General features: G+C 35.9%; 1 protein-coding gene and 1 pseudogene across 3 annotated transcripts in view; one reads left to right on the forward strand and one right to left on the reverse strand.

The window, feature by feature from the left end:
* The first annotated feature begins 1,588 nt into the window (after nucleotides 1-1,588).
* The window catches only part of ASXL2 (ASXL transcriptional regulator 2), a 106,056-nt gene continuing 87,190 nt past the window's right edge, over nucleotides 1,589-20,454 (forward strand). For all 3 annotated transcript variants that reach the window (XM_039887632.1, XM_039887633.1, XM_039887636.1), the window contains exon 1: nucleotides 1,589-1,916. In XM_039887632.1, the coding sequence (XP_039743566.1) occupies nucleotides 1,860-1,916 (57 nt within the window). In that variant the 5' untranslated portion in view covers nucleotides 1,589-1,859. The remainder of the gene's footprint in view (nucleotides 1,917-20,454) is intronic.
* Nucleotides 14,709-14,827, reverse strand: LOC120622414 (uncharacterized; annotated as a pseudogene).

The raw sequence follows: 20,454 nt of genomic DNA on the forward strand, positions 1-20,454 counted from the left end.
AGCACCAACATAAATGCACAAGTAATTCATTGTACTACAACATTACAATGGCTGCCATGTCACTAGGTGATAGGAATTTTTCAGCTCCACTATAATCTTTTGGGATCACTGTCATATACGCAGTCAGGTGATGACCGAAATGTTGTTATACAGTGTATGACTATAAAGACAATGTGAGTATCTGGCCTAGTAGGGTCTGAAAACAAGTTGAGGTAGACTGCCCAGGCAACAGGGCTGGATGGCAAGATCCAGTAGACAGCTGGGGATGGAGGGGGCTTCTTGAACTGACTATAGTCCTAGGCTTTAGAGGGAGATGATAAATACGTTAGTGTCATGGATAGTGCTATGTGTTATTAAAGGAATTTGTGAAAATATATCCACATTAATGGCTGTTTGATTGATGACTTAGAACTATAAAGAAGCGTCTAGATGGCCTCTTAAACTTCCTGTTGAGACTTTTTTTTTGGTGTAACGGACCTTTCGAAAAATTGAGGAAAAGTTATGAATCCTCTTCTCAGAAAATGCACAATTAACACCCACAAAATATTGTCCACAATTTTAGGGGGCCCATGAACTGCTAACACCCATCCATGGACTCCATATTAAGTACTGCTCTCACCTGTTTTTCCTTCCAAGAGGCAGCTCAACTCTCAGTCCTATTTTAGAATACAGTAACTTTAGTGGACTGGAAGCTGCATCTTGAAACAGGTGGATTTGGGACTTCAGTAGGCGTTATTACACATTTTTACTTTGCAAAGTATGAAGACATGGATAACGCGACAGAAGACGCCACATTCTGGATCTTTCAGGAGGCTGCTATGGACACTACAAATGATGGTTTCTGACCACACAGCTGAATCAGCAAATACTGAGCACCTGTTACGTACAGGCACTGTTCCAGGACTGAGCTCAACAAGATAAAAAAGAAACCACTTGTATCCCTGATGAGACGATTCACGTGTAAAAGCATAAATGTAGTTATTAGTGGCCTTAAAAATACGTCACCTAGGTTTGAGAGGCATTCTGGGGAGATGAAAAGGCGTCTGAGCTGGCAATTTGATTTTTGGTTTCTCTACATCCTAGACTCATGAGTTTGGTAAATCACTCAACTTTAAGTTGCCTCATCCATTAAGCAGAAGAGAATTGCTACAAATCTTCAAGAAGATAATCTTTGTAAAAATGAACATGGACAAATGAAAAAAACACTAGCACAAGGTTTACTGAAATTGATAGTTGCGAAAGTCGCTCCCCTTGGGGGAAGAGCCTGTCTATTCCAAGTCTCTACAGCCAGGGCGGCGCTTCGCACGCGGTCAGAATCCGTTCAAAACCCTTTCCGGGATGGATCATGTTCCTCTTCCGCAGGCAGATTTTCAGGGTAGGCGTGGCGCCGGGCGCCCCACGCAGGCTAGCGTCAAACCACCCTCACGCGCATGCTCCCGAGGAGAAGAGGAGAACGGAAGAGCGGGGGCGTGGCGAGGCGCCGCGGACCGCCGGCTCGCTCTCCTCGCAGCCGCGCGCGCGGGCGTCGGGGGCGCGCGCGCGCTCGTCCTCGCGGCCGGCTGCGTACAGTAGTGACGGCCGCGCGGGAGCGGTCACATGACCGTAGCGGCTGCCTGTACAGTAAGGACCCAATATGGCAGCGGCGGTAGCAGTGGCAACGGCAGCAGAAGGACCGGCCGCCCCATAGACCCGCCCGCGCAACACCCTCGCCGCTTCCTCTGCTTGGGTGCTACTTCGGCCTGACTTCCCCTTTCTCCCACCTTTCCCGGCACCGCGGGAAAAGCAGCGCAGGGCACAGCAGGCAGGGAGGGCGGCTGGAGCCCGGACACGGGAGCCTCCCAGTCAGTTCAAGACCCGACATGAGGGAAAAGGGCCGTAGGAAGAAGGGCAGGACCTGGGCGGAGGCCGCCAAGACGGTAAGGGGGGAGGGCGCGAAGGGAAAGGCCGAGAGGATTTCGTTTCCTCGCCGCCCGACGGTCGCAGGGGAAGGGAGGTCATTGGTCCAGCGACCCGGCTGAGGGGGCACAAAACCGCGCGGAGAGGGCGGCGGTTAGTGTGGGGGTTGTGATCCCTATGGGAATGGAGGCGCCCAGCGGAAGAGGGTCGCCGCGGGGCTGTGGCTTCTCCCTGCGTCTGCGACGAGTCCTCTAGGTGTTTTGAAGCTTTCTCTCGGGGTCACGTCGCTCTACCCCCACTCTGTGGTAGCCCCCGCCCCGGCATGGGGAAGTCTGTTGCTCTTGCACGGTAACCGGTTCTTCTCCCTTGTGCGGCTGAGGAGCCCCCATTGGGTGCAGATAGGAGACTGCTTGTGCGTGCACTCAGCCCCGGGAAGAAGGGAGCGCAGGAGCTTGGAAGAATTTACCCGCTAGAGCGGACTAGCCGCCTGACCTCAGGCCCCCTACTTGTCTGGGCTCCCTGATCCGATGTGAGGTCACGAGGCTCTTGTTTTTGTTTGCTGTTGGAGCTGAAAGTGCAGGAGGTGTTTAGAAACGAAGTAACAGGTGGGACTTGTAGGATTTTTTTTTTTTCTGTTTCCGTAGAGACCTACTCTGAACAAGGCTGCAATGCATGGTGGGACGTGTAGTTTACCCGGCCTTGACTTTTCCGTAGCTAAAATGATGATGGCCTCGAAGTTGTACTTGGTGGGTAAAACCACCTTTTTTTTTTCTTCTTCCTAATTTTGGTATAACGAAATTTAGAGGTAGGTTTTAAAAAATGGACTTTTTAGGATTAGTGAGAACTTTGTTTTATGAAAAAAATTAAAAGCGTGTATGTATGTAGGAATGAAACGTTAGGAGAAAGCGAAGTTCATTCCATTTTTGAGGGTGCAGCAGAAAAGTAATAGGACATAAAACAGCGTTTTAGTGTTGGGAAGTAAGAACGAGTGGAGACATTATTTTTAATGGTGAATCATGTCTGTAATACTTGTACAACATGGAGAGCCCTTCTAAATGAACCTTTATTATATGACGTATGGTTTTTTAAATGAGATTTTTCTGAATATAAATGTAATGTTCACTGTGGGAAAATTTAGAAGATTATAGAAACGTGTAAATAAGAAAATAAAAAAATCACTATTTCATCCTCAGAGCTGTATCTGTTAACATTTTGGTATGGTATTCTCCAGTCTGTTTTATTTCCCCAAATCTGGGTACTGCTGTTTATTTAGTCTTGTGCATTTATTTGTTTTGGAAACTTTACACGTTAGGGAATTGATCAGTCTTAAACTTGTATTTCCGTTTCATTTGAAGATATGAAAAAGTTAGTAAATAAAATCACATTTTATTTATTGAGTGTTTTCACTTACAGTATATTTTCATAATTGTGACTACTGGCAGTTTCCGCTAAAAGATAAAACTCTGGAAATAATTTTTTTGGTTGTTGGGAAATTGCCCCTTCGCAGAAGGCTATTTCACTTTCTTCTCCTTGAGGAATTCCTTAAGACCTCTTTTATTAAAAGAAGGATGGTAAATTTTAATTATAGGTAAGCAGACCCAGCCCTAATTATGTTAATTAATTTTAAGTCTCTAGAATCTTAACAATACTTTTTGAATTGTGATCTCTTTGGATAAAATTATTGGGAGATTGTGACAAAAAAATTTGCATCTACTGTTTAGATTTTTTTATAATAAATTAGTATATTTGCTTTTATAATAAACATTTCATGCCCTAGCTAGCTGTGTAAAAAATAGAATTTTGAAGGTAGAAGAACTAGTTTAATTAGTAGAGTTCTGAGTGAGTTCCTGAAGGGATTAGTATATTAGTGGCTTGGTATTTTTATTTGATTCCGGCAAATGTATAAGGCTTCGGTCTAAGTAAAAATGAATTTTAGAAAGAGAATCGTGACACTACAACTTTTTTCTTTTTTCTAGTAGCCAAAATCTAGAAAGTACCCTGTTCTTGGTTTATCATCTATAAAGTGAGAAATTAAACTAAACCTTTGTGTTCAAAAGATTTTGTTTATAGGAGGAATAGAAGTAAATGTAGGAGGAATAAATTAAAGTAAAACTTTAATGTTTTAGACTATAGAATGCAATTAGAAAATTAGTGATTTGACAAACGGAAGTAACTGATTTAAATTAAGAAACGGTGTGTATACTTATAAGATCAAGAGAATTAGAAGTCAAACTTATTTTATAGGCATTAAGGTCAAATGTTCTTGAGTTTCATTTTCAGCAAAGAAATAATAAAATTATTCACGAATACAGGCAACATCTGCTTCTTATTTCATTGTGTCCTTGGTACCTGTATTGTAGAGCTATTCTGTTTCAGGGAGCAGTATTAAAATGGGCTTGTATTCCTGACCAATAATACAGCAACAGATGAAACTATTCAATTATATATACATATATGATATGGTGTGTGTGGGGGTATGTGAGAGAGCTACATGAATTGATGTAAGGTTGTTATGAACAGTCTGAAAAAGCAAAATAATAAGATTCATATTTATTATATAATAGTAAAATTGTGCTAACAGGCTGATTAAATGTGTAGACTGGTTCTAATAACTAAGGACACCGGAGAGAGGGCTAGTGGAGTCTCCCTGCTGATCTTTTTTATGTTTGTCCTGTATAAATACACTAGTTATAACAAGCATTATTCAAGTAGTCAGTTAATAGTCTCACATGTTTTCAATTTTAAGGGTGGCAGTGATGGTTGGTTGTGAAATGATTTGGATGAGAGATCTGTAGTATAATGTTTGGTGCAATTTAAATAGAAAAATTTCTAGTAAGCCAGAGATACTGAGAACCATTACACTTTAATATTCAAAGTTATGCTCATTCTTAAAAAAAAAGACACTGTATCTAAATATTTGATGACATCCCTGAGGAATTTAGCTGTTTTTGCAAAGCAGAGCTTTCGAAATTTTGTAATCTTGTCGATCCTGTTTCCTTTCTGACTTTTCTCTTGTCATCCACCAGATCTCGGGAAGCAGTAAAAGGGAAAAATGCCCTAAAAGGACAGGTTTGTTGGGATCATAGGTGGAAGGGACAGACTGCACTGGAGGTACTTTTGAGTATCTTTTGGAAGTAAAGTGGTGTTTGAGGAGCACAGCAGTTTGTAATTGTGGATCTTTAGTATTTAGTTCATAGACTGAAGAAAAAGTGGTTTGTTTTGGGGTGGTATCTATATAGAGTTCACTTACTGGTTAATATTTTGGATGTACATAGTTTTCTTTTGGTGTTTACCTCAAGTTATTTAATTTTAGGGAATAAGACGGAAGATAGAAAATTTCTGTTAAAGGAGTCACACTCATAGGCTAATTATTCTTATAGAGGAAGTATGGAAAATGGAAAATAATTAGTTAAAAGTACAATGATAAAAATATATTATGATTAGAAAGTTGTTTAGATAAACATCTTAACAAAATACACTTGAGAAAAATATACATGTATTAGAACTATTTTCAGTACTCTCAGTCTTTACTATGAGTAATTTTTTTCTTAAAAAATAAGGCTAGGAGTATGGCCAAATCTGGTTATGACCCCTTGGATCTATACATACCAGGCCAGAGTCCTTTTAAGTCTGTATTTGTATTATATTTGTATTTGTATTAGAATCTCCAGGAGAGTGTGTGCATCTTGGAAAAACATATTTAACAATCTATTTTTGTAATACAGACGATAGAAAGTAAAACTGGGCAATACCTTGGTTTGTGGAGTGCATAAAAAATAAGTGAGAAAGCATTGTAAGGGGCATGGGTTAAAAGTTGAGAAACTGCTCTGATCCATAATTTTCAAAACAATAACTGCATATTTACATTTATTTTTTATTTCAATTTTATTGAGGTATAATTGACATAAAATTGTAAGACATTTGATACATTTGCTGGTTGACTTGGTGTAACATTCTTTCTTGAGTGATCTTCCTTCTTGCAATAATGAATTAAAGTTTCCCTGTATTTTGTTTCTAGAATTTTGTATTATTTTCAGTTCATCCTTCTGCCCTATCTTGAAAGCCCATAAACCTCCTAACTCGTTGAAGGAAAAAAATCAAAATCTTTTTTTGAATACAAGTTAAACATTTTTATGGGAGGTGCTGCTGCATCTCCTAGAATTCTGACAGGAGCTGAGAAAATAACATCAGATTTGCAGAAGCTCTCGCTGTTTCATCATCCGCAGAATCTATCCATCTTAAAAGGCTGTGCAATTTTACTGTTGGTTAAAGGGCATTATGTTTTCACTACAAAAACTGTGTGGAAGGAGGCCAGTGTGTGGAAGATATGAAAACAGAGAAGTGACCAGTAGGGTTTGCTAAAACTTTCTATTTTCGTCCTTTTTACAAATGACCTCTGAATGCCCCTCAAGTTCTGTGTTCTTTCTTTCCGTATCTCATAAAGGCCATCCTCATGGTTTATAGTATTGTGCAATTTAGTATTTTTAGTACAGTTTGATTTACGTTTTTAGTGTTCTTAAAAGGTAATCAAATAAGTTCTTGAACTCTTTAAATATGACTTAAAAATAATAGTACTGCTTGCCTTAAACTTTAGTTGAGTTTCTTTTAAAGTTCTATAGACTCACTACTTAAAAAAACAAGTAGAACAGAAATATGAAGAGTGATGAGCTACTATACTGATAACAGGGATTAAGTGAAAGTTTGCATACTGAAATATTGAAAATATTTAGAGTTATACTGAAATTAACTATAGTTGATAGTTTAGATATAGCTTTCTGGACTTACATGGAAATATAAGTCCTGTATGTGGAAATGTGCATAAACATGTATACCTGTATATATTTTATATACAGATCTGCAACTTGCTTTCTTTCTGAATGTCACGGACGCCTTTTTATTGCCATTACTTATCTGCCTGATTCTTTTAAATTATTTCTTAATAGTCCATTGTTTTTAGATGTATCATTTAAAAATCAGTCCTCAATTATTTGACATATAAGTCATTTATAGATTTTTTCCCTTTTGTAACAAATACTTTAGTATATACACCGGGCATATATGTATGCATGTACATTGGGTGTGTGTATGTGCATTTGTGTGGATGAAATAGTAAAGATAAAGAGTTTATAAACTTGAGTTTTTGCCAACTTATATTCCCCTCCAAAAATTTGAAAGTTCCTGTTTTTTCCCCACTTTTCTTTATAATCCAAGGAATATATCAGTCTTTATTCTCTGCCATTTTGATATATTAACAAAGCATTTCTTTTGTTGTTCAATAGAACTTGTTGAAACTGTTCTATATCTGTGTTGTCCAATATAGTAGCTATGAGTCACATTGAGCACTTGATATGTGGCTAGTATGACTAAGGAACTGAATTTCGAATTTTAAGTTTAAATAGCCACATTTGTCTTGTGGCTACCATTATTGGACAGTGCAGGTGTAAAGTATCTTCCTATACTTGTTGACTATTTACATATTTTTCACTAAACTTGTTTGTTCATATTTTATTTTTTTAACTTTGTGGTCTTTTTTATACTAATTTCTAAGAGTGCTTTGTAGATTAGGGAAAGTAGCCCTTTGTCATATGTGTTGCAGATCTCTTCCCATTTTTGTTTTTGACGTAATTTTATGCTTTTTTTTTTTTTTTTTTTGCTGCTCAGACATTCTTAGTAAACAAATTTTTCACTCTTTAATTTTACTTTTTGTACTTTTCTAGGTTTTGAGTCCTCTTAGGAAAAGCTTTCTTTACTTAAGGATTATAAAGTGAGTGCTTTTAAAAAATGTTTAGCCTTGAAGATATATCTTCCCTAAATAAAATACATACTTTATTATGGACAAGTAAGAGGAAATTCTTTATACATCAGTAAGACTGTACTCTTGAAGACAGAGACTTTTCTTTTAAATGTTTCTAACTGCAGAGCTTCTTGCACATGAGTGCTGGTTTTTTTTTTTTAAACCTTTTTTTATTGGAGGTAAAAGAGAAGGCACTGTTCTCACTTTCAGGGGAGCGCAGTTTGAATAAAGTTAGTCAACTGTATTAAGTGTTTGCCAGAAAAACTGAGTAGCTCTCTTGTTTGTAAAAGAAAATTATTTCAAGACACACCAGGGTATTTGCCTCCGAAGACCCTTTTGAATTGCTTTTGGACATTGGGAAATTTCTGTGATAATTCGTACTTCTGACCTTGCTTGACAAAACTAAAATTAGTTAATGGTACATACACATATATTTGGTCCTGGGCATCAAGGGACACTGTAAATCGTGTTAATTATAGTGTCTTCTGAGTAATTTGATAAATCTTTTGGTAAAAATTATGTGTGAAAGACTTTTCATTTGAAAATTCTTTGGTTTACTAACATTTAGCAGTTGATGCTATGTTTAAAATGGACTTTCATTGATGTTCACAGCTTGGGATGGCCCAATTCATCTTGAATCTTTAACCTGCTGATATCTGAATTATTTAATAGCTGGTTTAGCCATATTCAGTTTCAAATAAAGTACTGAATGGTGTTAGTGACGTATTTCTAAATAGTAACACAAAATTTTAAATGTATTGCTATTGGTTAATAGTGATTAGTTTTCTATCTACTTTGAGTGGTTCTGACAAATTTTGTAAGTTTAAACAGATGGTAGCCCATGAAATATATTGTGTTAGGAAAGGTTTTCTCTTTTATTTCGTGTGTGTACATGCGTATATGTGTGTGTGAGAAGATGTAAAATAGGTGAAATACAAGAAAAGATAATAGAAAAAAGTTTTCACATATATTTATATGTGTATGTATCAGTAATTACCCATGAAAAACATAATGAGGAAAAAAGGACTACTTTTAATAGCAATTTGGGAATAACCTTAATAATCTGGATTTGATCTTGGCTGTACACAAGTCAACTTACACAAGTTATGTAAACCAATGCTCAAACATTAATGTGTATAGTAATCATCTTAGAGCTTGTTATAATGCAGATTTTTATTCACTAGGTCTGCAGTGTAGCCAGAAATTCTGCATTTCTAAGAAGTTCCCAGGTGGTTCTGTTGCCTTGGTCTAAGGGTCACCTTTGGAGCTATAGGGATTCATACTATCCAAGCTTTCTCGGTTTCTCCAACTTTAAAATAGAGATAATAATAGAACTTAACCATTTGGGATCTTAGGTGATTAGGTTAGTATGTATGAAAAGTTCTTTATACAATGACTAGTATGTTGTGAGCACTGTTAATATTATTGAAAAATTAATAAATATAGATCATTTTATGTTTCTGAATGGGAAAACTATTGTAAAGATGGTATTTTTTAGCAAAAAAACTGCAGAAGTTTGAGATAGTTCTAACAGAAAGCTTTATAACCTCAGGGACACCATTGGCCAATGTGTAATTACACAGAGACAAACTAGCTATGAACAAGTTTGGGGACTCACTGAAAGATCCATTTTCTGCTTCAGGAGCTTCTGCACAGAATCCCATTCTCCTGACTTAGACTTTGTGAACTGCATGTGGAGAAGGCCATGTGTGTGGCAAGGAATAGCAGGCTGTCTCTAGGAGCTGGGTGACTGCTGGCCAAGAGCCAGCAAGAAAACAGAAAGGGACTGAAACCTAACAAGTAAGCTTGGTAGTAAACTTAGACAAGAACCCAGGTCTCAGATGACTGCAACAGTCCCAGCTAACATTTTGATTTCAGCCTAGTGAGACCCTAAGCAGAAGCCCCAGTTAATCCATGTCCATGATCCTTTCACACAGAAACTGTGAGATAAATTCGTATTTCCACCTAAGTTTCATAATAAAACATAATCACAAAATAAATTTGTGTTGTTAAGCCTGTATAATAGCGAACTAATCATAATACTAAAATTTGGTGGAGGCGGGGTACTGCGTCAGGATTGGTCTTAGAAAAGGTTTGACCTGGGTATTCAGGGATAGTGGGTGAAACATTTACAGGTGAATATGGGTAAGGGCTTTCCAGGCAGTGGGAGGAGATAAAAAGGAAAGACTGAGAAATGCAGGATATGTTTGATGCATGGCTTGATTAACCATTGATTAATGTGAAGTATAGTGAAAAATAAGGCCAGAAAAAAAAAGAAAAGGTAGGTTGGGACCAAAATGTGGAGAGTTATGAAAGTCGAACTGACAGTTTTATTCCAGGGACTGTAGAGAGTTTTTATGCAAGACATAACATCCTATCTGTATTTTAAGCAGATCGGCCATTTGTAGTATTTATTGTAGAGGACTGAAGAGTCTAGCTGTAGAGAGATTATGAGGGTTAGGGTAGGATTCTGAATTAAAAGGGTGGGAGGAGAGATGTGTTGTTTTTTTTTTTAATATATGTATCATTCAAATTTTTCTCATTTCATACCTGTTCTACCTACACTTATCTCACATACAGCTCTCCAGCAGACGTTTAATTCAGTCCTGCCAGTCTCCTGAAGTTTTCACACATACAGGAGGTTCTGGAATGCTCTTCAGCACAACAAAATCCTACCATTCTTAAAAGTAAAAAAGAAAGCAAAACTCCCCAGTTATTCTAGCTCACGTTGGTTTTTCTTTTCTCTGCATTCCCGTGCACTGTTCTTCCATGCCACTGCCTTCTATTGCTGGTCTTCAGGTTTGTTCAGGTGATAGAATCAGTCAGGGCTGTCTGTTGCACTGCTCTGGGGAGACGTTCATACTGTGGCTTATGTGAATACTGCTTTCTGGAGTTGTCCACCATAGTGGCCCTGGGTTCCATGGTGCTTTATGTGAAAACACCATTAATTGTTGATAATATTTATTTATGATAAAAATTAAGAACATTTTGCCAAGGAAAACCTATCTTATTACAGATTTATGTTATAAAATCACAGCTTGAGAACAGATAGGCAAGAAGGGCATACAAATGGAATTATATGGTATGTAACCTCTTGAGACTGGTTTCTTTAATTCACCTTAATGCCTTTGAGATTCATCTACGTTTTGTGTTTTACTAGTTCATTCTTTTCTATTGCTGAGTAGTAGTAGTTCATTGTACTAATGTATCATAGTTTATCCATTCACTGTTGAAGAACAAGTAGGTTCTTTCTGTTTTTGGCATTTAAGAACGGAGCTATCGTAAACATTTGTGGGCAGATTTCCCTTTGAACGTAAGTTTTCATTTTACTAGGGTAAATACCCAGGAGTGGGTTGCTGGGTAATGTGGCGAGTATATGTTTAACTTTCTTAGAGGCTGCAAAACTTTTTCAGCGTGGCTGTATTATATTGCATTCCTATCAGCAATATATATGTGAAATCCAGTTGCTCTTTATCTTTTCTAGCTATTGGTATTATCAGCATTTTTGATTTTAGCCATTCTAATAGATGTGTAGAGATATATCATTGTGATTTTAATTTCTGTAATGGCATATATTGAACATCTTTTTATGTGTTTGTCACCTGTATATCTTCTTTGGTGAAGTGTCTGTTCACGTTTTTGCCCACTGTTTAACTGGATTGGTTCTTTTCTTGCTGTTGAGGTTTGAGAATTCTTTCTGTATTCTGGATGCACGTCCTTTGCTGGGTATGTGTTTTGTAGGTACTTCCTGAATATAGAGGAAAGCTCAGTCTTTCATCTATAAATATATTGTAGGTTTTTTGTAAACACCTATTATCAGGTTGTAGAAGTTCCCTTTTATTTCTAGTTTCCTTTTATCAATTTGAAAAAGTTCCATTATGTCATGAATGGACATTGAATTTTGTCAGATGCTTTTCCTGAATCACTTGATAATGATCATTTGATTTTAATTTTTAGACTAAATATGGTGGATGACATTGAATTTCACATTTTATATTGGCCTTACATTCCTGGAGGGGTAGGAATCTCACTTGGTTGTGGTATATTATACTTTTTATATATTGTTGGAATTGCTAATATTTCATTGGATGTTCACAGTTATGTTCGGAGAGATAGTACTCTGTAGTTTTCTTGTACTGTCTGTGTCTGAGTTTTGATACTAGGATAATGCTGACTTCATAAAAATGAGTTGGGAAGTCTTCCTTTTCTATTTCCTGAAAGATTACAGTCAGTCCTCATTATTCATGGGTTCAGTATTTGTGAATTCACCTACTTGCTAAAATTTACTCTTAACCCCAAATCAATACTCATGACAGTTTTGTAATCATTTATGGACACGTGCAGAGTGGCAAAAAATTTGAGTCACCCGATGTAGACATTCCCAGCTGAGGTTTCTGTTGAGGGTGAACAAGGCGATGCTCTGCCTTGTTTCAGTTCTCATAGTGAAAACATGTCTTTTTTTGTGCTCTATTTAGTGCTATGGTTTTTGCATTTTTGTGTTGTTAGTGGTCTCACTGTTCAAAATGCCCCCCAAGTGTGGTGCCGAAGTGCTGTCTAGTATTCTTAGTGCAAGAAAGCTGTGATGTGCCTTATGAAGAGAATACTTGTATTCAGTGAACTTTGACTAGACATGAGTGACATTGCTATTGGCCATGAACTCAATTTTAATGAATTATTATGTATCAAATATCTTTAAATAGAAACACATAAAAACAAGGTTGTATATTGATCAGTTGACAATAATATGACCAGAGGCTTGCAGGAACCTAACTCTATATTTCCTCTAAAAGCAGTGATTCAGTATTTGCTAATTTAGTGTTCGTGATGACTTTATAGAATGTAACTGTTGTGAATAGTGAGAATTGACTGTATGTAGAACTGGTTTTACTTCTTTAAATGTTTGATAGAATCCACCAGTGAAACATTTTGGGCTTGGAGATTTCTTTTGTGTAAGCTTTTAAACTATGAATTCAACTTCTTGTATAGTTATAGAACTATTCAGTTTATCTGTGTTCTCTTGGGTAAGTTTTAGTAGTTTGTGGTTTTCCAGGAATTGATGTTTGTAGAGTTTGTAGTATTTCTTTATTTGAGGACTCTGTAGTGATAGCCCCTCTTTATTCCGATATTGGTCATTTGGTAATCTTTTCTTTTTTTTCCTTTGTCTCTCCTGTTAGAAGTTTTTCAAATTTATTCATCTATTGAAGGAACCAGCTTTTGGTTTTGTTAATTTTTGTTTTTCTGTTTTTAGTCTCATTGATATTTACTCTTTTTCTTTATTATTATTAACTGTCACTCTCCATTTTTCTTTCATCCCCTACCCTCTGGTAATCATTAATCTATTTTCTGTATCTATGGATTTGCTTATTCAGGACAGTTCATATAAATGGAATCATAAAGTACGTGGCCTTTTGTGTTCGTCTTCTTTCATGTAGCATAATGTTTTCAGAGTTCATCCTTATTGTAGCATGTATCCTTTTTATGGCTGAATAATATTCCATTGCATACCACCTTTTATTTATCTGTTCATCAGCTGATAGACATTTTGGGTAGCTTCTACTTTTTGGCTATTGTGAATAATGCTGCCATAAACATTTCGTGTACAACTTTTGTATCATATGTGTTTTTAATTCTCTTTGGTTTATATCTCGGAGTGGAAATGCTAGGTCTTATGTTAACTCTATATTTAACTTTTTAAGGAATTGCCAAACTGCCATAACAGCTGTACAGTTGTACATTCCATAGCTTAGGTGTTAGCCAAGGAATTCATAAGCAGCTTTAAGGAATTGCTTTCCTGAGTTCTTCCATCTGTAGCATAGTGTTTCCCCCCAATCCCATAAGAAAGCACAACAAAATCCATTGTTTGACTATTTTTCTTTTGAATTTGCACAGGATACTTTTAATAACGAAGAATATTTCAGACTAACAGTCAACAGCATAATAATGAAACACAGAGACAAATATATGAAAAAATTAGACATGTAACAAGAAAACTTGCTATTGCTACTTTTATTCAGCATCGTTTTAGAAGTCGTAGCCAGTGTAATTCTGCATGAAAAATGAAGTATATACATTAAAGGAAGAGAAAAATTATTGCTGCTTGCATATATTGTGGTTGCTTATTTAGAAATCCCAAAAGAAGCAACTAAAAACCTGTTAGAGATTGAGGTAAGATTTCAGAAAGGTGATAAAGTATAAAAATGTCAGTAGAGTTCTTATGTACCAATAATTAACAAAATATAATGAAAAATATAAAATTCTAGGAATAAGTTGAATAAGAAATGTTCAGGATCTAGATGAAGAAAACTATAAAATACCTGAAAAGGACAGGGGAAAGACTTGAAAAATTGAGGAGAGCCAATTTGTATACCTGGGTGGGAAGAATCAATATAATAAAGATTTCCTTTCTTGTCAAGTAAATTTATAAATTTAAAGCAATTCCACTTTGGCAAAACAAATCAAAAGTTCATCTGGGTTAGACTAAAAATACATTTTATTTTATTTTTAAATTTAAAAAATACATTTTAAAAAAGAAGTGTGACTTGTTTTAAAAAGGCATAACATTACTAGATATTAAAATGTATTGCAAAGATAATAGTGATTAAAGCAATATGGCACTGATGTGTGGGACTAGACAAGACTGGTGAATAGTGTAGATGTGAAAGTCCAGAGACAATCAAATATATTGAAGAATTTAGTATACAGGTAGTGTTGAGAAACCTACTTATCTTAAGGAAAAAAAAATATCCTTGCTTCATATCCTATACCAAAACAACTTACAGAAGGTTTGACATTTTTAATGTTATAAAAATGAAGCCATAGAACTAGATGTCAATAAGGTGAATATTTGCCTTGTGCTAGGGGGACAGTAGGTATAGGGTTGTACAAATGTGTATGTTTACAATTCGTATAATAGGTGCTTTTGGCAAAAATCCCAGACACTTAAGGGCAAAAATGTCAGACACTTCTGCATCAACTCTCTTTCCAGAGATAAACACTGGTAATGGAATTTTTTTTTTAATGCCGACAGCACCCGGTATTCCTAGGTGGTCTCCCATCCACGTACTAACCAGGCCCGGCCCTGCTTAGTTTCCGAGATCAGACAAGATTGGACATGTTCAGGGTGGCATGGCTGTAGACTGGTAATGGTCTTTAAGATATATGGGTAGGGAGTTAAACTGTATGTCTAAATCTGCAACTTGCATTTTTCACTTAATGTGTGACTATCTTTGCATATGTTCACATAGAGCACTACATTGTTCTTTTACTTCACAATTTCAGTTTCAATAAAAAAAAATTAAAACACAGCAAAGTTGAAGGAATTTTGTAGAAAATACCCATCACCTAGATTTTGCTACTAACAGTTAACTATCTATCTATCCACATGGCTCTTTCAAAAAAATTGTGGTAAAATACATATAACAAAATTTATCATCTTAATTATTTTTAAATGTACAGTTCAGTGGTGTTAAGTATATGCATATTGTTGTGCAACCAATCTCTAGAACTTTTTCATTTTGCAAAACTGAACCTCTGTATGGATTAAACATCTTCCCACCTCTCACCCTGCCCCAGGCAACCACCATTCTACTTTCTATTTCTGTGAGTTTGGCCTACTCTAGATATCTCATATAAGTGAAAGCATACAATGTTTATAATTTCAATTTTACTTACCATAATTTCCATAAGTTCATTTGTGTTGTAGCATGTGTCAGAATTTACTTTTCAAAGCTGAATAATATTCCATTATATGTATATACCACTTTTTGTTTATCCATTCTTCTGTCAGTGGACACTTGATTGGGACACTTTGGCTATTTGGTAATGCTCCTATGAGCCTGGGTGTCCACATATCTTTTTGAGACCCTGCTTTTGATTCTTTTGGATCTATAAGCAGAAGTGATATTGCTGGATCATACAATAACTCTATTTTTAATTTTTTAGGAACCACCATACTATTTCCCATAGCTGGTACATCATTTTACGTCTCTATCAACAGTGCACAGGGTTCCAAGTTTCTCTACATCCTCAACAACACTTACTTTCCTTTCCTCCTCCCTCCCTCCCTTCCTTCCTTCCTGTAGAGCCATCCTTGTACACATGAAGTGATATTTCATTGTGTTTTTTTAAAATAAATTTATTTATTTAAATTAGTTTCTAGTATACAGTACATTGGTTAAACATCTATAATGTTCATAAAACGATCCCCTCAATTGCTTCCTCCCTTCCCTGTCCCTCCACTTAGCCATCATGTTAATGCTGACTGCATTCCCTCTGCTACACTCCCCATCCCATGCCCAACTATCAACTACTAATTTGTACTTCTTTAACCCTTCACCCCATTCTCCCAGCCCCACTCCCTTCTGTCTGTCATCAAATTGTCCACTATATTTGTGAGTCTGTTTCTGATTAGTTTGTTCTTTTTGTTCTTTAGATACCACATATAAGTGAAATCATGTGGCATTTATCTTTCTCTTTCTGACTTATAGTACTCAGCATAATAACCTCTAGGTCCTATGTCATTGCAGATGGTAGGATTTCATTTTTTTAATGGCTGAGTAATATTCCATTGTATATATGAACCATGATTTCTTTATCCAATTGTCTGTTGATGGGCATTTTAAGTTGCTTTAATTGTGGTTTTGATTTGCATTTCCATAATTATTAGTGATATTGAGCATCTTTTCATATGCTTGTTGGCTGTTTGTTTATCTTCTTGAGAGAAATGTCTATTCAAGTCCTTTGCCCATGTTCAAATTGAGTCACTTGGCTTTTAGTTGAGTTGTAAAAGTTCTTTATGTACTCTGGATATTCATCTCTTAACAGATACATGATTTGCAAATATTTTCTCTCATTCTGTACGTTGCCTTTTTTACTGCATTGAATGTGTTACTTGATGCAGAAAAGTTTTAAATTTTGATGCAGCTCAATTTGTCTTTTTACTTTTGTTGCCCGGGCTTTTGGTGTCCACATTTCTCTTTTTGACGGTGGCGTAGTCTACTGGTTATTTAGCAATCTATTTTACTACTTATTGGAATTTAGGCCATTTCCAGTTGCAAACATGGCTTCAGTAAATATTGTACATATTTATGTCCTTGTAAGAACGTAGTCATAGAATTGATTTTTATATTGGAATTGCTGGGTCAAAAATGTATCCATCTAAGAGTGCCAAATTGTGCTTCAAAAAGAGTTGTATCATTTTACAGCAGTGGATGACAGTATTTGCTTCCTACACCCTGTCGAATACTGGACTTTAGTTATTTTCACCTTGCCATTTCAGTAGGTGAAAAAATCTGGTTTTGATTTTGATTCTATATTTATGGTTATGTGGCTGTAGTTGAACATCTTTTTAGATGTTTATTGACCACTTGTATTTTTATTTCTCTGTATCCTTTGCCAGTTCTTTATTTTGAATTGTTATTTTTCTCACTGATTTATACCTTTTTCTGTGTGGTATGTTTTTTCAGTTTTCTTCTAGCTTTTCTTTAGTGTTTGCCATGGATGTGCATGTACATACATGCCATACTGAGGTTTTCATTTTTATGTAGTCATATTTGGTAATATTTTTCTTCACATTGCTTTGGGTTTTGTGTCATTCTTTGGAAAATATACTTGATAAAGGATAAGATTTGACTGTATACAAATGAAAAAACTTCTGGGTCAAAATAATATTTGTACATGATAAAAATGTAGCGAAGGTAAAAAGGAAAAATATAACTCACAGTCCTACCACCCAGTGGCAACTACCGCTAATATTTCAGCATAATTTCTTTCCAGTTTTTTTTCTCCTACTTAGTCTTGCTTTAGTTTGTGGAGAGTCATTAGTATGTAACATGGTCACTGACCTTGAGAATAATACTCTATTTAGTGATTGTGGAGGAATGGATGCCCTTTTTTGTTTGAACTCTAGTGCAGTTCACTAAACCTCCTGTCAGCAAGTAGGGATTTAGGAAGGGCAGAAGTTAAAGTAGGGAGTAACTGGTATTAGAAGCTTATCATGGTGATGTTCGGCAAACTGTGCATATACAGTGACTTCAAGTTGTATTTTCTTTTCCTTCCTTTTGTTGTGCAGCTTTCCCTCACTATTTAGTAAAGTTCTCTTTTTGCAGTGTCTGCGAGTTTTTTTTTTCTTTTTAAACTTTGCGAGGGCAAGAAAATAATATTTTAATCTACCTTTGAACTGGAGCTTTAAATAGAAATCATTCTATCTCTGGGGGGCTATTGTGGTGGCAGTATTAATCACAGTGAGAAAACTCTTGAGTTTTCTCCTGAAAGAAAAGTGAAATCCACGATATCTAAGGTGAGATTTAGTTATCTGTTCTCTTTAGAAGGTTTCCTTCTAGTTCTCTTATGATTAAAACCTTGACTGTTTTGAAATGCACGAATAAGTGCATTTCACTGTGTGGAAACTAAAATAACTAGGAATGGGAAAAAATAATGTTCAATTAACTGCTGAAACTGTCCATTTTAAGTACCTAAGGTAATTGAGAAGGAAGGGTATCATTGAGAATGTGAGCTGACTTCTTGGAAGAGGTGAGATTTTGTCTGAGCTTGGTTCTTTTGAGTAAGGTTGTAGAAGTCAGATTCAGTTTGACATCTGGGAAACTGTAGTGTTAAGACAGTTGCTTTGTTCTGGTAGCGTGAGGGCATTGCTTAGGCTGGTTTCTGGAAATATTTTGTCATATATAGTTCAGTAGTTTAAAAAGTGGAAATAAAATAGCGTGACTTTTTTTTCTAGTATGGTTAAAAGCTTTTTGTGACTAAGTTGGCTCTAATTACTGCCAGTCTATTCACCAAAATTAGCTTTACTGTTATAAACTTATGTTGTTTCGATTTAGAATACAGTTGATCTTGAAAAACTTGAGTTTGAACTGCACAGGCCCACTTATATGTGGATTTTATTTTAGTAAATACAGTTGGCCCTTCGTATCTTGCATTTTCTATCTGTGGTTTCAACTAACCACAGATTGAAAACTTTCTCATTCCCAACCACAGTTTCCCAACTATGGATTCCCAACTGCAGGTTGAAAATACCGTTTTCCATCCGTGGTTGGTTGAATCTGCAGCTGCTAAGGGTTTACCTTTGTTTGTCTTTAGGGTATTAAAAAGCTATTGCTTTCAGTCTTACATCATTCAAATTTAAGTCCAGTAGTTGCTGGGACGAAAAATGTCTTTTACCTGTGATTTTGCATCTTCATCCTTAGTTTGACTCTTCTACTCATTTCTAAACCAATTACTGTGGTCAAGAGGTTGGAAAGTGCTAATGAGTTTTATACTGGATTGCCGTTGTTGGTTCCCACTGTATTGATTGAGAATGGAAGAGGCGGTGGATCTCCAAAAGAAAATCAGGGCCTTTTGATCAGAAGAATTTCGAATGGTAGGTAAGTTGCCAAAAACACAAATCTACCTTAGGCATCGTACGGTCTGTAGACCCACAGAAACTAACCATAAAAATTATAATTTTTTTCTGAGAAGAATCTTCATAGCTGTCATCAAACTCTCAAGGGGGTCTACCCCCATAAAAAGGTTAAGTCTAGATATGGGTCTAGGGAGAAAAGGGCATTTTAATTCAGGATAGGTGCATTACCAAAGGCATACCTGAGAATCAGTTTTGAGAGATACTGGAGTTGAATTAGTGGAATTGATTCTGTGAAGATACATTGAGCATAGAACAGTATACATTTGGATGTTTTAGATGACTTGTTTTAAACTGTAGAAGATACTCAGTTGTAGAAATCCATTAAATGTGATTAAAAAATCAAGTAGTTTAAGAGAAACACATCTACAAATAAAATTTCTTCCTTTCTCCCCATAATTATACCTTTCATTTACTTCTCTTGCCTATAGATATTATAGTTGTGATTTCCTTCTTGCTTCAAGATTTTTTCAGCGTAGGGATTAAAAACAATTTTAAAGTCTTATTTTTTGTAACTTATGGTTTATTGCATTATAATTAGAACATAAGTTTGAACTCTATGGTTTTCATAATTATTGAGGTTTCCTAATAGACAATTTTCTAACCATTCCATTAGTGTGATTGGGAAAAACATGGAATTTTTTTGAAAAGTTTAAAGTTTGATATATGTTTGAAATTGATTTTATTATTCATATAGTCTTATTTCTGTATTGTAATCCTAAATGCAAATTGTAATGGAGGGAAGGCTGGGATGAGATATACCCTAACTTTAATTAGGATCTATGATTGCTACACCGATTTTATTTTTTTAGTGTGTGGTATATAGCCCATTTTATTTTATGGGAACTTTTTATCAGGAATGGCCCAACAACTCAAGAATTTGGAACCTATTTTTTAGGTTAGATATAGAATCTTTTCTCTTTTTTTTTTTTTGAAATTTTTTCGTGATAGTAACACATTACATTTGTAGAGTGGCACTACCAGCATAGGTTTCCTGCTCCCATTCCTACTTCTTTGTTTACTGGACCCAGTATGAAATCTTGATCTTCCAGTGTGGACAGGAGTAGGGCAAATTAGAAGGTTATATAAGACAAATGAAAACTGTATGTTTTGAGCCTATGGAAATGTTTTAAGGAAATATCTCAATAAGTAGGTCCTTTAACTTTTTCGTTAAGGATTAAGCATTTACTTTTGTGTACTGTGGACAGTTTTCCCTGTCTCTCCCTTGATTATCTGGATAATGTGCATTTTGGAAAGTTTAAACACAAAAGCATAAAGAAGTAGGAAAAAAAATTATAATTTTGCCAGGAGTATTCTTAGTCATTTTGGAGTCAAAGTTTTCTTTTGGATA

The sequence above is a fragment of the Pteropus medius genome, unplaced genomic scaffold (assembly GCF_902729225.1).
Source record: "Pteropus medius unplaced genomic scaffold, Ma_sr-lr_union100, whole genome shotgun sequence".
Lineage (NCBI taxonomy): Eukaryota > Metazoa > Chordata > Mammalia > Chiroptera > Pteropodidae > Pteropus > Pteropus medius.